Genomic DNA, 18,102 nt, shown 5'->3' with positions numbered 1-18,102 from the left:
TGACCGTGTCCCTCCTTACTTTCAGTTCGTCACCATGAACAGTTTGATCTCAAACGTTACTTTTTACTGTTTTTTTTTTATATTTTGTTTATCAGAAATTCAGTAGATGAAGAAAACAACATTAAGTTAATAGTTTTATTGAGAAAACAAAGACTAGAAATCTTGGAATCCATTACAATGCTGACAAGGATGATTTTCACAAAACATAAAAACAAAAAAGCGATTACGTGTTTTTTGTAATGATTAAGACATATAATACAGGACTGTTCAGCAATTCACTGTTCAGAATGTTCTCTACTAAATCAAATTATTAAAGTGATTGAGCTTCCAGCATAAAAAGCATTGGTAAAATAAGATTCCTATAGCCAGCGCTACTATTTTTTACAAAATTAAAAACTAGAGTTTTTAATCAAAAACTAGTTTGAATGAAATCCAGAGAGATATAAGCAAAAACAAAGATACAGTCATAGGAGTCAGGAAAACAGGAATATATAAATCCAAGCTTTTCAAAATCCTTTAAGCAGGCTAGACCATTTGGTGGGGGGGGGGCTCTTAGAGTCTACTATTTCCAGTACCTCTTGGAATTTTTTCGATTTTCCTTTGTTTTCCATATTCTTCATGCAATTCGGCTTGTTTTTTATTTTTTTTTTCATTTGAGACTCACAAAATCTTGTCCTTCCTTCCCTTAACAGTATTAAATAAAAAAACAAGTTTTTTAAATGAAAGTAAAGAGCAATATTAAAACTTAAAACGAAGAGAAATTATTCCGTATATGAAAGGGGCTTTTCCTCCTCAACGCCCCGCTCTTTACGCTAAAGTTTGACTCTTTCTCTTAACTCTAATTTTTAGAGCATTAATAAACTTTAACGTAAAGAGCGGGGCGTTGAGGAGGAAAAGCCCCTTTCTTATACGGAGTAATTTCTGTTCGTTTTAAGTTTTAATGTTGCTCCTTACTTTCATTAGAAAACTTGTTTTTTTTTTTATTTAATTTCTGGACGTTTTGAATTAAAGTATGTTTTGATCTTGGCTCTCTGCATATAAATAATTAAAACGAAATTTGCATATTGATTAACTGCAATTAATCGGAAAATTTTGAGAAAAAAGGAGCGAGGGAGGAGGCCTAGTTGCCCTCCAATTTTTTGATTACTTAAAAAGGCAACTAGAACTTTTAATTTTTTACAAACGTTTTCATTGGTAAAAAATATACGTGACTTCCGAATTAACTTACGTAACGAACTTCTATTTTCGTATGTTTTTATTGCGTATATGAGGGGGTTCAACCCTCGTCAATGCCTCGCTCTTTACACTAAAGATTGAATTTTGTCCCAATTCCTTAAGAATGACCTCTGAATCACAAAGGCCGTAGAATAAATAGTTGAAATTACTAAAAATACTTTAGCGTAAAGAGTGAGGTATAACGAGGAGGTAAACCCCTCATATGCGTAATAATTTTTGTTCGTTTAAAGTTTTAATGCTGCTTCTCACTTTCAGTAGAAAAAACTTTTCATATTTATTTTTTCATTGTTTTTTCAAATAATGCTAGAAAATCCTGCTCCTCTTCATTGAAATTCTGTTCCCCCATGGGAAGTTTCTCCATATAAATATCCTCCCATGTAGCCCCCCTAGCTCTCCCCCTAAACAAAAAAATCCCCCTGAAAACTTCTGTACACTTCCCATCCCAGTAAACATTACTATATGTAAACACAGGTCAAACTTTGTAACTGGCAGCTCCTCCCACGGGGACTGGGGGGGAATAAGTCGTCCCTAAAGACATAGTTAATAGGTTTTTCTACTATGGTGAATAAAATGGCAATCTCAGAATTTTGATTCGGTAACTTTAGGGATAAAATATAGCCTAGGTGCCCTCCAATTTTTGATCACTTAAAAAGGGCACTAGAACTTTTAATTTTCGTTAGAATGAGCCCTCTCGCGACATTCAGGGACCACTCATTCGATACGATCACCCCTGGAAAAAAAAACGAACAGCCTAAACACGCATCCGTTATCTGTCTTCTGGCAAAAAAATGCGAAATTCCCCATTTTTGTAGATAGGAGCTTGGAACTTCTACATTAAGGTTCTCTTATACGCTGAATCTGATGGTCTAACTTTCGTTAAGATTGTATGACTTTTAGGGTTTTTTTTCTCCTAATTTCTAAAATGAGGTAAATTTTCCCAGGTTCGTAACTTTTGATTGGTAACTGATCTTGATGAAACTTATATAGCATTAAAATGCGATTCTTTTGATGTAACTGTTGGTATCAAAATTCCATTTTTTAGAGTTTCGGTTACTGTTGGGTCGTTACCACGGACTGTTTGAAAGTTCCTCTGCAAATGGCAGCAATACAGTACAAAAATTTACTTCCAAGGGATTTAAATTGCATTTCACTATTGGTAAGATTGCAATGTACAGTTTATGCAAAATTTACTGGAAGCCCATTGGTTAATTTTATTACTAAGAAATTGACTTAACTAACTTTTTCCACAAAATATGTTCTTCAAAGAAAAGTAAAGAGCTCTATGGAACAAAAAATTGGCAAAAAAAAAAGTCAAATAATCTTCCAAGCGTAAAAATTACCACAAATCACCAACAATAAATTAATGAAACCCAAAACGAACAGAAATCACAATAAATAAGCGAGTCAAACTCAAAACGAGCAGAAATAACATGAGTAGGGTTGACAACCCCAATGCCTTTTCAAGACCAGAACATAATTTCTATTTTACAGAAAAAAGATGAATGTGGATTGATATTTATTCCTTAAGGTCTGAACATTGTTTGATTTCTTAAAGTTAAAAAAGCTAAAACATCTAAAATGCCGTTTGTTTTCGGTAAAACAAAATCTTTTCGCAGTACCATCTCTTCGCAAAACCATAAGAAAAGAGGAGCATACCATGTTCCTCAAACTCTGGGGAAGTGTATCAGTTTCACAAAAGGAGGGGGAGCCTTAGCCAGAAAAAATATATTTGGCCACAAAAACCTTATAATTCCTTCAAACTATTACAATTTTTGCAATTTTGAAAAATTTTACTAATTCAGGGGGAAATCACTTGATTCTTAAGCCTGCTAAGATATCCTCAGATTCTTTCATTCCGAGCAAGAGATTCATAGGAAAAGGCTCCAGAAAGTGGGCAAAACCTGCAAAGATAACCATTGTCAGAGTCTACTTCTGGAACCGGAGCATTCATGCAGCTGCTTCTGGAGCAACCTCCTAAGACATAGGGAATCCCCTTTTAGTGAGGTACTCTTCACAGACGGCAAAGAGCAGTGCATGATGAACAACAATTCCTGCAACGTACTACTGATTATAATATATATTACGTTTTTTCTCTCGTAATAAGAACCAGTGGCTTGAAGATTTTTGGTATCAATGGCATAATCATTTGGACACATTTTGTGCCTGTATCACACCGCTTGTATCACGGAAACTGACGTGGATTACCTTTTCCTGAAATACTTTTCCCTGCCTGGAATTTAGGCGTGTTACTATTCACTATTTACTTTATTTTTTTTTTCCTGTAAAGGCATTTCCTGAAAAGGCACTGGCCTGTATCACACCGCTTGTATCACGGAAATGGACGTGGAATACTTTTTCCTCAAATACTTTTCCCTCCCTGGAATTCATGCGTGTTACTATTTCACTTTTGTTAATCACTCCTGCTTTGATAGTCCAACGATATCCCGTTGGCCTAAGCCTTACAATCGATTTAACAGCCATTTATATATAATAGTTTCATTTTATTTGAATATTTAAAACATAGTAAAAAATAATAAACAATAAATCAAACATACAAAAACAAAAACAAATAACATCACAAACAGTTAAACACAAACAAATAAACAATACAAACAGTAAAACAAATATCAGTTACGGTGCTTATTTTGGTTGATTTCAGAATTCTTAGCTTATAGCCACCCACGTTCACTTTCTTAACTATCAAGTTACTTATAATGTACATTTTTCCGACTTCTAAAATACGGTGAAATCGGTCCGCATTTCCTGAAAAGGCACTGGCCTGTATCAGACCGCTTGTATCACGGAAATGGACGTGGAATACTTTTTCCTCAAATACTTTTCCCTTTTACTTTACTTTTCACTTTTTTTTATTTTTTTATGTGTTTATGCTGTTGCATTGGTGATTCCTTTTTTCATTATAATATGTGGAATTCTATTAAATAGAGACACAAACAGAAGCTGTGTCTCTGTGAAGATAACTTTGAAGACCACACTACTTTTCCATATCACAAGTATAACAGATCAAAGTAGGGATGAAACCTATTAATCGACAGTGAACAGACATAATTTTTTTTTTTTAACTGGATATATCGAACGCATATACAGTGTTCATCATCAGCAGTAAAACAAAGGTGAGTTTATTGCTGATGATGAACACAGTATGTGGGTTCGAAATATCAAGCTAAAAAAATTAAATCTGTTCACTGTCGATTAAAAGGTTTCATTCATATTTTGAACAGTAATACTTTCGTGTGACTGTGAGTAATACAAAAAGGATGCAATTGATTTATTGTATATAAAATTGATTTTTAAATACACGCTCTCAACATTTCAGTAGCTGTAAAAATACTATCTTTTATAGGTATATTTTTCCGCTTGTCAATATTTTGATATCTTTAAAAAAAATTTTAACTATTTCTGGATCAAATCATAGTCAATGGATCGGACTTTGAGACATTTAATTGATGAAGATTTGATCCAAAAAATCTTTGAAGCATCATTCAAGTAAACTTTATCTGAACCAGTATCTGCTTCTGAGACTGGGAAAAAAATTGTTTATGTAAAAGTGAATGAAAACTCCCGCTATTTTGATATATGGTATTTTAAAACTCCCACGAGAAGTCCAGATTGCCGCATTTCCGTTGGGCAGATTTGGAAATATCGACATAAGAAATAACTTTCAAAGGAATTTGAAAGGGAACTTCAGAAGAAAAAATTAAGTCCAACTATTGCTAATACATCCTGTGGAGTCATGATTTTAAAGTTTTGGGAATCAGAACGGTATTAAATAAAAGTAAGAACTAAGGAAAAAAAATAATCTTTTAAAATCAGGGTGGCCATCATGGGAAGAACAGGAGGCAGCAGGAGCATAATTTGCTATAAGGCAGGGGTGCACTTGCCCCGCCCAGACATTGGTCTGTCCCCCAGACCTCATCTTGCCCCCCCACTCTGGCTGAAATTCAGTTTCTTCATAAATATTTTTAAAACTAAGATTAGCCTACATAATAAAAGTATCCATAGGAACGGGTCAGTTTTCCTTTGTATATCTTTATTTTTATGGTGCTGTACAGCTCATATTTCCGTTTTCATTGTCATTTTCACTTGATTTGGAAAAATCGGCACCAACTTTGCCCCCCCCCCCCCCCGAGTATTTTGATGAAATTACAGTACTGGGAGGGGGCAGTTTCCTCCTCCCTAGATTAATATTATGCATTTTTTATATTCATAAAAATGAAAAACATGCTTGCCCCCTCTCGTTTTTTTTAAACTGGCGCCTCTGTTTAAAACGTTTGCATAATTCAAATTAAAGGAATTGTATTAACAGCAGCAAACAAAGTTTGTAAAAATATTTTAGTACCCCTCGTTATAAATTGTCTTGCATAAAAAATATTTTTAAACATATTACTTCCTTTCAAATAAAAAATCTTCTACGTTCCATATGCACAACTTTATTAGCTGATTGATGTTTGGTAACTATTTTATAACGATTTGTCTATATCATGGGTCCCTTATTAACTGGTTTAAGATATCGAGCCTGCTATCAGGACTTGAGATATATAACTTGATATTCAATAATCCATTTCGAGGGGATTTCAGAGGTGGTTCTGCTTTGCCACTAAACCCTCAGCATCCGTATATCTTATCTGAGGGTAGGAAAAATAGATAAACTATATAGAAAACACTTAAAATGATAGGAAAAAAAAAGCTCAAATCACTGGATTTTGTCAGGGGATAGGCGCGAAAAGGTCATATTACCTACCCATCTAGCAAAACCTTGCTTTATAGTTTCATTTTTTACTGGCAAGGTTTTGGGAAATAAATTTGGGTACTTGTGTATTATTTAGAACACACTCAATAAGTGAAGTTAGGTTCTTTCGTAAAACAAACTACGATGCAGGTACATTTTATGAGAAAATCCGGTTTCATAGCCACATAGACAAAAGGCTAGGTTTGGTTAGAATTCTAAGTTGTGATTTTACGATTTTCCCAATAAAGTATTATATTTTCATCATAAGTTTTATTTCTTTAGATTTATCAAAAGCTTAGGCTATATATTTGCACATTAGGGGGGGGGGGTGCATTATATCAAATACCTAACTTATCCTAACCTAAACACCTCTATATATAAAATATTTCATTAAAATGTACCTGCATCGTAGTTTGTTTCACGAAAGAACCTAACTTCACTTATTGGGTGTGTTCTGAATAAAACACATGTACCTAAATTTGAACGTAGAAATGAATATGTTAATGATAAAATTCGCCCCAATACAAAAAAGTGAAAACACATTCAAAACTACGCTCTTTCATTCGCAAATTGAACTCAGTTTCAAATTAACTATAGCTAGTCTTCTGTCATTCTTTTTCTCTTGTTTTTTTTTTTTTTTGTAAATGAATTAGGTCGCTTGAATCATTTGCAACTGCATAAAATATGTATGAGGAGCCAGAGAAATTGTGTTAATGCCCAAATAAATTTTTACGCTATCAATCTTAAATTTTGTGAGTCAATTTGCATGTAGGCCTATTGGTATTGGTAGGCCTATTATATATATATATATATATATATATATATATATATATATATATATATATATATATATATATATATATATATATATATATGTATGTATATATATATATATATATATATATATATATATATATATATATGTATATATATATATATATATATATATATATATATATGTATATATATATATATATATATATATATATATATATATATATATATATATATATATGTATATATATATATATATATATATATATATATATATATATATATATATATATATATATATATATATATATATATATATATATATATATATATATATATATATATGCAATGTAACAGCAAACAGCGAGGATTTATGAGAGTCATAGTCCCTATCATATCTTGGATAGGCCTTGGAATGATGTGGAGAACCCTTAAAAATTAAGTTAAAAAAAGACAAATTTTGGCAAATGAAAGTAAGGGACGATATTAAAACTTAGACGAACAGAAATTAATCTGTATATGAAGGTGCTACCCCCTCCTGAGCCCCTTGCTCCTTACGCTTAAGTTTTATAGTGCTTTAAAAACACTTTTTATTCTGATTCAACGACCCCTGTGTTTCAGCAGCCGCGCCTTATGAATTACAACACAAAGTAAAACTTAAGCATAAAGAGTGGGGGGCATACCCCTCAAATACCGAATAGATTTATGTTAGTTTTATTTTTTAATTTTGTTCCTAGCTTTCATTTGAAAAAAACTCACTTTTTAATTAGATCTTTCTTTTATTCATTTCTGCATTCAAGAACAGACAATTGGTCATTCTCAATTGTTTGATAGCTTTACCCAAATGATAGTTACCCAACTAATTCGGCTAAAAAGTGACAGAAACCTAAAATTTATTGGTGCCAAAGATTTGATTCTAGGCTGAGCTGTATATTTCCGCTCTATGCAAACATAATCTGTTTGCAAATAAATAGCAAAAAGGATTTATTCATGTCAATCAGTGCATTGAGCCGTTTAGCAAGCTTGTGATTAGCAAGCTAGATGCGTAAGTTCGGTCCCAAGCCATCCCCACCGTATATCCAACAACTTAGGCTGACTATAAGAGCTACCTTTAATTAAGAAGTGGCCGCCTGATCACAAGGACCCCACTTAATTACTTAATCAGAATTGCTTTGTGTGATTAACTCGACACGGCTTATTGTTCTGGATCCCTATTCAGGTATATTTTGAATGAATATTTAACAATTATGCAAGATTTATTACAAAAAGTTACTTAGAGGTCAGTTTCAAGATCGATTTTAGAACAGCACCAGTTTTGAAAACTATTAAAACTGATCTTCGTAAGTTTGTCCAACGCTAGTATTTGCATACCAAGGAACTCACGAAAACGGCTCAGAAGTAAGTGATTTTGAGCTGTATTTTTCTGGTTATTCTGGAGTAAAAAATAGAAAAAAATATACATTTCACTGAATAAAAAATTAATACATGGGAGATGAAAGAAGTTTTTTCCGTTTATTTTACTAGTAATTTCAAACAAAATACTGGTTCTAAAATTCTTATAGTCACGCTTTTAATAGATTACGAAATCATTAAAATTAATTAAATCTAAAATTTATTTTAGAGACTTGAATTTTTAACTAACAACAAAAATAAATTGAAAATATTATAAAAGCATACTCTAAAAGGCTCAGGAAGTCCTTGGTAGTCACCTTCCTTCTTCGTGCACTATTTCCTGATCGGTGGTGGTACTTTGTTGGCCAGTGTGATCTCAAAAAACCATTGCAAACTTTGATTAGAAAACTGAGTTTCACAATCGCTGCAAGTTGCCACACACTGTCATCATTAGCATTCTTCAGTTCTAGAGATACCAAAAAGAGAAAATGATTTTGATGCTAAAAGCATTTAAATATATACATATATATATATATATATATATATATATATATATATATATATATATATATATATATATATATATATATATATATATATATATATATATCATGAAAAGAGAAATCACCAATGCAACAGCACAAACACACACAAAAAAAAAGAAAAAAAAAAAAGAAAAAAGAGAGACAGAAGGAGAAAAGGAAGACTGTTTTTCTAAATTAGTGATTAATATAGACCAGCACTTGAATGAGGCCTTAACCCTACTCGTCCATACAATCACAGCCATACACAATCAACCATAAAGAATAATCCATGGACAGGCAGTCATGTCGTCAATAAGTATAAGTCGTCATTTACCGAACAATACCAAACAATACGCATATATGGCAAATATAATTATATAGCAAGCCGTTACTAGCTCCTTAAGAAGATTCAATACCTTAAAATAATTTTGCAAGCTTCAGTGTCAGCTGGTCGTCTCAAAGACAAAGGGCCTATTAGCGAATTCTCCCAGGGATCAAGCCATCGATAATAGGTATTGAGAAATCTATAGTACGACGATGAAATTTAAATGAAAAGACAAAAAATTTACGTCCCTGTGTCGGCGAGGTTATCAATCAAAGTGGGTAGGATCACAGGGTGTCCCAGAGCTGATAGTTGCTCAATTGATGCTTCCTATGGTATGTGTTGTAGCATTTTCCTAGTATGTATGCTAGAACTTTTTTAGGGAATGCCCTCACCCTAGAAAAAGAAAATTTACACTTTCTGATGATTCAAGCCTCATTACAACTTAATATTTCTATCTCCGACATAACATGGGGAAATTTAAATGATTCTTTCTAAGATTTCCAGGAAATTAGGTGTTCGCTTTTAGTTCTCTGTTGTTTATCCTGATCTCTCATTCAAGCTCTGTAAGTTATGGTAAGACCACCAAACCACTCCCAATATTTTTGCCACACAAACTAAAAAAGTTTATAATGGACGGCATAGGGGGATTCCTTGAAGTATATAGGGTGATTTTTTTTCAATTGTATCCTGTTTTCATTAATCAACTTTCCCTGTTTGTGACTCAAAAACATTTATTTTCATCCATAGAAAGTTTTCTCTTTATCGCCAAGTGTCTATACTGTTTAGAAAATGTATAAGCCCTGACCCGGTTAAAGCGGGGAGAATAAGAGTGAAAGTATATATGCTGTAAAAATACCGCGATGAGTTTTTTTCTGTTAATAATTGACTTTAAAGAAAGTAAAAAAAATAATATGAAAGGAAGTTATGAGGATGTAGGGAATTAAAAACTGGCTATGTTTAGTTTTCCATAGCAAACTTCTAAAGAATTACTAAGTAAATACTTTTTTTGTACCTGTGAGTATTTTTGTTGTGTGTGTGTGTGTTTTCCCACTATAAGAAATACTACAAGAAAAGAATTCAGTTCAGCTACCCAATAAAATGTAAATTCTTAGAATACTTAATTTGGCTTGGACCCATCCAACCTACAAACTAGAACCGCCTCAGATAATAAAAATGAAAAATTTATTTGATAGGAGGTGCCTTATGTCATGCTAAGAGATGGATATAATTCGACAGATCCAAATGGTTTTGAAGGTTTTTGCATTGATCTGCTCAAACATATTTCAAGAAAAGCTGGATTTAATTATCAGATAAGGCTTTCGCCTGATGGATACTACGGATCAATCAACCTTGAGACTGGGGAGTGGAATGGGATTGTTAAACAGCTAATTGAAAAGGTTACTTTCCATTTTGAAGTGCAGTGAGAAGGGATATATTGTCCCGAATTGTTGCTTGTAGAATTTCCCTTTTTTGGAGTTTTTGCTTTTTTCTAAGTTTGGTTATTTGTTAGAGTTAGAAATTGCTACTGTTGAATAGATTACCAAACTGAAATCAGTAGAAATAATTAAACTAAAAAAAGTTAAATATTTCAACCCATTATATGAATTTGATATAAGTGCAGTTTGCTTGTTTGCTGTTTGCATATAAGTGCAGTGTTGTTTGCTAGAAAGTTGTAAAAAAGAATAATATACTGCGTAATATCTCGATGTGAGTCATGCGAAGATTTTAACTACCGGGTCTTATGTCTTAAGGCCTAGCGGAAGTCCATGTATTTTACTCCCTAGTCAATTCTTTTTCAGGGGTGGCAACTCGGTCAAAGACAAAATTATCAATTTTCTTCGTCGCTTCGACTAGATAAATGTGAGAAAAGGGGTGACAGAAACTAAGGGATTTCTCACTCAAAATTGCGATTACGCACCGGTTATCCTTAGCAATTTTTCTTGTATTTATTCATACAATACTTTTTTTTATATATATTTATTAACCGGCAGTTTAGTGTCTGCACGCTACTTATTATCCAGACTCTGTTTAAACTGGTTACAACTAACTAATACTTCACTGAATCGATCAAGACCAATCCGATTGGTTAGTCCCTCGGTCAAATTTATCCATTCTCACGCGCTCCGATTACACCTGCATCTATTCTTTGAGGGGAATTTTTGATTTCGGAACACAAATATATAATGGATTTGAATGGACTGCAGCCAGCAGGTATATATTATAGAAATAAGTTTCTGACTGTTGAATAGAATACTTTTTGATCTATCCTTTTTTTATCCCCCCCCCCAACAACAGTGTCAAGTGTAGCAATCTAGAATGCAAACCCGAAACAGGTTTTATGATTATTTTGGAATTATAAAAAAAATTATTGTAGGCTTTAAGATTCGATTAGATCAAAATATTCACCAGATTTTTGTTGTATCTGTTAAAATAAAATTGCCAAAATCGCTAATTCAGGAACGTCAGGCAAACTCCAAATGTTTAACATTGGAGGTATAGGAAGATTCCTTGAGAGCCGTCCTGCCTTAATCTTAGTTTACTCATGCTGCGATTTGTGGGAAAGAGCAATTCGAGCAGCGGATTTATTTTACAGAGGAATGCAAAGAAGAGCAAAAAATATCACTGGTATGATTCTGATAATTCCCAATTACCCTCAATTTATCTTACACAAGGCGAATTTCAGCGTATTTGCTGCCGTTGGGCATCTGTTATTGCTACACAATAGGAAATGATGGTAATATATACATAATAACATATAAGCAATTCAATATGATTCCTCTGCACCTTTTCCTTTATGCGCTGGAAAACTTCAATGCATGAGGATTTGAGTTTTTTTGCAAAAATGCTGGTAGAAAAATTGGCTGCGATCTGCAAAAGGGGCGCAGCTGTCCACAAATTGCAGCATGTGGGGACTAGGGGTCATAATATGTGGGGTTTTTGTCTTCTTGTGTATTTTTTTAGGTTATTTTCTTGATATGAATAAAAAATCATCTATTTTAAAACAAAACCTCTTTCTGGTTATAAGCATTAAGTAGCTCATTATTTACAAATAATCTGAATAATTTGAGAATTTGGCCTTTATCAGTTCTTATAATAAGGGCGATTTCTTTTCCCCTATAGGATTTTTAGAGTATGCAAGTGAAGAATAATTGGATTGAAGGTGCACTAGCGTAGAAAAACACATAACGTACGTTTTTCTCAGTTTTGTTGGAAGTAATCAACACCTGAAACAAAACAAAATAAACATATAAATTCAAAGTCAGCTGACAGTTAAAGCACGCCAACGGATATTATTTGCAGCTAAATATCCGGTTATTGTTTTAGTTGATAATGCACTTTTACTACCAAGTAACTAATGTTGCACTATTTATTAATAATTCCGCTATCAACTTCCTAGTTTCTCTGTATAGTATAAACATACCATAACAAGCTACCATACTTTAACTGTAGACGCTAATTCCTTTATTTTAACCCTTTAATTTTAACCAGTATACTTAGTTGTGTTTCCCTTTTTGACCAATTTGATTTCCCTCAAGGAAACACCTTACGTTATGCTTCGCCATAATGCGGCCAACTTAACTGGTAACGCACGTTATGAAGGCTTTTGTGTGGACCTGCTTAAAGCTATTTCTGCTATTGTTGGTTTTCAATACGTAATAGAATTTGGACCTGACAAGATATACGGAGCACCAGACCCAGATACAGGTGAATGGAATGGACTTGTTAAACAACTCATTGAAAAGGTAAGTCCCTTTTAGGTAAGTTTGTTTTTGCTAAAAGTTTTTAATATTGAGATAAACTGTAATTATAATGGTTGTTCCTGAATCACCTTTAAATGGAAAATTCTTCTCACTAACCTTCGGTCACTATGGGCTTTAGTTCACTTTATATTAGGTATCACCCACTCCTACAACCATGAAGTCAGATTTATGTCAGTAGTCAATTCATTAGTAACATTTTTAGAGTCTAAAAAGCCGTTATCAAAATGAATATGATATGTTTAAGCTTTGTATGAGGGTATTCAATCAGTGATCCAGTCAGTTTGAAATGTAGTAATGAAGGGCTCAGAATAAGTTCTTATACGGTATTAGTAGTCTATAAGTTATCTTCCACCTGAGATATTGGTAGGGTTGCCACCCCTTATGAAATATCACTACTTCTAGTGATTTTTGTGTTGCCTAAACAAAATTTTTTTTTAGCAAATCAGCACATAAATCACAAGATTATTGAATTAATTCAACCAAAAAATTACTAGAATATAGTGACTGTTTCTCACCAGGTTTCAACCCTGGGTCTTTGGATCAATATTATTTTTTTTGCAATCTTTTCACACTGTGAAATCATGGTTCCAGCTATGGTTCCAATTTAGTACAGAGTAAATTACGGCTCATAGTAACAAGAAATTTAAAAAGTCGTATTGAAAAAATAAACGGAAAATAATTAACTCGAACTTTAAAAAGAGCTTGAAATTCCTCAATAATGGAGTAAGATGGAAGGAAAAACTGCAACATTGGAATCATCATGATTAAAAACTCACTTTATCCTAATTACATTTTGATAAAGCGGAAAACTTCCTCCGTCTTTCCTCTTCCATCTTTACCTCCATCTTCAATAACAATGAAAATGAATTGCACTGAGAGCCGTGCTGTACTACCTTTTTTCTTTTTCTTTTTTCGCAGGGGTGATCACACGTAGCCAGTGGTCCTAGAAGCTTGGGAGAGAGCTTATTTTGGGGGAAATAAAGTGGGTGGGAAGAGGGGGGTGGATGACCTCCAATCAGTTTTGACTCTTAAGAAAGGAACTAGAACTTTCAATTTTCAATCAAATGAGCCCCTTCTGAAGTTTATACGGCCACCCCTTCCATAACAACCTTATATGCCCCCTGGGACATACCTTAGAACACATCCCCGGGCTCTGGGAGGTTGTGTCAACCTTGGAGTTTTTCAGGTCTGATATTTGAACTATTTTTAACAAAATGGCTATCTCAAAATTCTTATCGGATGTGTTTCGGAGAAAAAAAGATGTGGGCTAGTTACCTCACCATCTCTTTTTACTCTTAGAGTGAACTAGGACATTCAATTTCCAATAAAATGAGCCCCCTCTGAAATTTTTACGAGTACCCCTTCCATAAGGACTACATATACCCAACCCATAGGACATAACTTACAGCGCCTGCCCCTGGGCTCTTGGGGGTTGTGCTAACTTCGGAGCTTTTGATATCTGATCCTTAAGCTCTTATTCACACAATGGCTATCTCAAAATTTTTATCAGATGCATTTGGGCAATAAGGGCGTGATGGGAGGGCTTGCTTTCCCCCAATCCCTTTAACTCCTAAAAAAGGCACTAGAGCTTCCAATTTTCAATCGAATGATTCTTCTTTGAAGCTTATGCGACCACCGCTTCCATACGAAGTGCCTCGGTGGGGGAGTACATAATAATATAGCATTGGAGCCTTATGGCCTTTATTATAGGTAAGGCTATAGCATTGCCTCTGACTTCAGGCGTTTTTTTTTTTCGTTTTTGGAAAATGTTACTTCTTTTAAAAGAAATTCATTGGACTTGCATATCAATGACCTAGTTTCTTGGTGTTGCTCGATTAGAAATAGTTATAGTTAAGAAACCAGTTTCTATAACCATTAGGTTAAGTAATTAAGTTGAATCGAACACTATTTCGCGTTTAAATCGATGAAAAGTGACTGGAGGGCATCCAGTCCCCAGTTTAATCTACTAATTACCCGAACATGTCCAATTAAAATTTTGAGTTAGTCATTTCGCTCAGCATAGTTGAAAGGTTCGGTAACTATGCTGTTGGGCATGTTTAACCTTTAGCATTCAAAAAGACAAAGGGCATTGAGGTGAAGCTTTCAGAGAATAATGAGGGCATTATTGATCTATATCAAAGCATATTTTCTGCATACATGTTGACAAAAGGGCATAACTGAGGAGTGACTGAGGGTACTAAGTTGAACATTCAGAGAATGATGAGGGGGATGATCAATTGACCAAAAAGGCAATACTTGCAATCTACTGTAAAACTATTTCTACTAATTCTATAGTTACTACTACTACTATTACCGCTACTATTAATGCTACCAAAACTACTGCTTCTGTAGGAGATGATAATAAGGCAGGTAATATACAGCTGAAAGTTTGAGGAAATAATGAAGGGAAAGTTAAGCTAAATCTAAATATACTACAAACATACAGATTGTTAAAAGATTGTACCAGCAATATATTAGGATCAGCTCACCATATTACGCTGAAACTTCCTGGGCATCATGAGGGGGATGTTCAAGTGACTCAAATCTAATATGTACATACTACTACCGATGCCACTGTTACTACGAGTGCTGATGCAATACTGCTACCGCTACTACTACTACTACTACTACTAATACTCCTACTACAACAACTGCTGCTATGATATTAGTATTACTAAGTTTTTATTTTTTGTTCACTGCTTTGTTAAAATTAAGACCTTTTTTTTTTCCTTGCTTAAAATTCGTAAATGGAAAATTAGTGTGGTCTAAGAAATTAATTTCATGGTGTTTTTTTTTTTTTTTTTTTTTTTTTTTTTTTTTTTTTTTTTTTTTTTTTTTTTTTTTATCTGGTCTATCGACCATATAAATTTTTGCAGAATCCTGATGAATTGATGGTCTTTTTATTTGGTTTTCAAAATCAGATTTTCACAGCTTTTTTTGTAAAAACAAAAGCAAAATCAGGTTTTTGAACTCAGAAGGAATTGTCAACAAGTAGGACGTGCTTAAAGATTCAGTAACAAACTAGGAGATACCGATATTCCGAATATCGGCATCTCCGGAAGCTGTGGAAATAGATAGTCGAAGAAATCATATACAATTTTAAAACCTTGCAACACTAATACTGAAAGAAATGATGTGAAAGAATGACTAAAAGAATTAGGGTGAGCATAATTAGAGCTATAGAATGCTTGTTCCAAGAAGAATTATTGGTTTGAGATTTTAGTATATCTTTTTGGTAAGGTAGTTGGGATCGGGCTGTTTCTTGTGTGGGGAAGTCATCGTTTTCTGAGTATCTTCGACTATTTTTTACACCGCGATATTCACAGTTGCTCCTTGCCGTAGAGAACAACTCTTGGCTGGCGTTGATATTTTTTCGTTGGTCATAATTCTTTGTATTATTGGTTTCTTCCGTGGGTTTAGTGACGGATGTTTCATCTTTTTCTTTCTCTTTAAATCTACGTTTCTCTTCTTTTTCTTCTGGCTGTCTCACTCTCGTCTCTAGAGGTACCTTATTTATTTTGTTTGCCCAGCTCTTTTTGGTCGGTTTTGGCTCGATTTGATTGTGGGGGAGCATTTTTGAAGCTGCTTCTGTCTCAGGATTTTTGTGGACATGTTTTCTGGTTGTCTCAACGTTTTGGTCAACATTTCCTGATACATTTTTACAGTCACCGCAGGATCCTCCTCGGAATTCTGTTTTTTTGCCTGAGATAGTTCTTGGAGTGGAATCAACTTCATTGGCAGCGAACGTATTTGGGATTTTTAACAGTTTTTTTGGATTAATCTCCTCCCTTTCTATTTGCTTTTCTTTGATTCTTGAAATTTGAGTTCCAGCTGCAAGAGATACTTTTTTTATTCTTTTTTCACAGCTCTCAGTGCTCAAGTTATCTTCTTTCTGATCACTAGGAGGCACTTTTGTAGCGACTTCTGTCTCAGAACTGAGAGTCGACTGGTTAATTTCATCTTGGGGAGCATTTTGAGGCCAAATGTATTCTCCAGTCTCAAGATCAATGCAGGGTAATCCATTTCCAAAGTCACCATCATGATCCCATTTGGAATCGTTCGTTTTATTTGCAAGAGCTTTTGGGTTGTATTTAGGCTCATGCTCTGCATTACTGGTATGGATGATTTTGGGCAGGTTTGTCGGCTTTTTGCTGAAGCCTGACTGCTTTTGGCACCTTCGTCTTCCCCACCAAATGGTTGTACAAACCACTGCAACAGGTAAAACGATTGCAATTATTCTTGTTGCGTAATTCATTTTCTTAAAATAACTGAACACCGAATGGCGCAACTATGCCTTTATATTTCGAAGATGACGTCACAACTTCATCCACCATGATATTTACGCTGTCTGAAATTGCTTAGAATAACAGTGTTGAAACAGTGACGTCATTTAAAATGAAAAAATGACGTCACAGAAATTACGTAATGTCCTCTATATAGATGTACACCATTATTACTACCTGTGCCACTACTGCCACAATTTGTTTATTAGAGCTTTGATAGTTTTATGAGTCCTTTCTTGTAAAGATTAATAAAAACAGTTTTTCCTTAAATGAAAGTATTGCATATATGAAACAGTGCACAGGCTTATACAGAATTAGTTCCAAAACCCAGCCGGGTTTCGCACCTAGAAAACAAAAAGAATGTCAATTATTAGCAGATAGCAGACCTATAAAGAAATGTTACTAAAAACACAGAGTACTGATAAAAATTAAAATCAAACCTATATAGTTTCCTTAACATTTCACATTTGAAATGGAAATTCGTCAAGTAAAAGATTCGTGGAAAAATGGCATTTTCTGCCATTTTTGTCATCAAACTACGATTTTGCCCAAAAGAGGACCAAATTTGTTCCTCTATACAATTTGAAAATTGAACTGAACTCTTTGGGTCAACTTCCCTCTCCATCCCCCTGATAATGACTCATAGTCCCTTCTTCATAACAGCTGATTCGTAATTATCCACCTATGGGCTGGTTTGCTTAAAGATCGAGTGAATCAACTTGGTTAAATGAAGCTTTCAAATAAATATCCATACTTAATCATTTTTTCTAGCCGTCTTAATTAGCTGCTTTTCCCCTCGACCCTTGAGACGCGAAAGATTATTACGATAAAAATGAAAAGGAAGAAACGAGCATAGAAGGGCCGAAGATTACGTTTAACTATTAATTAGGGCCGGGCCAGGGGTCCAAAAGTAGGCTTAGAAAGCAAACAGTCCACCACAAATTGTTTATTTACCTGATAATTAAGACCAAGGGCCTAACAGGAATATTGAGATGAAACATTTACATCCAGACTGTAAAAAGGATATAACTGCAATATCTCAGGAGCAGAGAAATGCATT

General features: G+C 34.0%; 1 protein-coding gene across 15 annotated transcripts in view; it reads left to right on the top strand.

Moving 5' to 3' along the window:
- The window catches only part of LOC136036379 (glutamate receptor ionotropic, kainate 2-like), a gene marked incomplete at its 5' end in the record, with an annotated part of 326,696 nt that overhangs the window by 170,742 nt on the left and 137,852 nt on the right, over positions 1 to 18,102 (top strand). For 6 of the 15 annotated variants that reach the window (XM_065718570.1, XM_065718657.1, XM_065718623.1 and 3 more), the window contains 2 exon segments: positions 10,192 to 10,395; positions 12,535 to 12,741. In XM_065718570.1, the coding sequence (XP_065574642.1) occupies positions 10,192 to 10,395; positions 12,535 to 12,741 (411 nt within the window). 15 annotated transcript variants of the gene reach the window in all.

Source organism: Artemia franciscana, chromosome 2, assembly GCF_032884065.1.
Source record: "Artemia franciscana chromosome 2, ASM3288406v1, whole genome shotgun sequence".
Taxonomy (NCBI): domain Eukaryota; kingdom Metazoa; phylum Arthropoda; class Branchiopoda; order Anostraca; family Artemiidae; genus Artemia; species Artemia franciscana.
The sequence above is the reverse complement of the archived record's forward strand: the minus strand, read 5'-3'. Positions and strand labels throughout refer to the sequence as shown.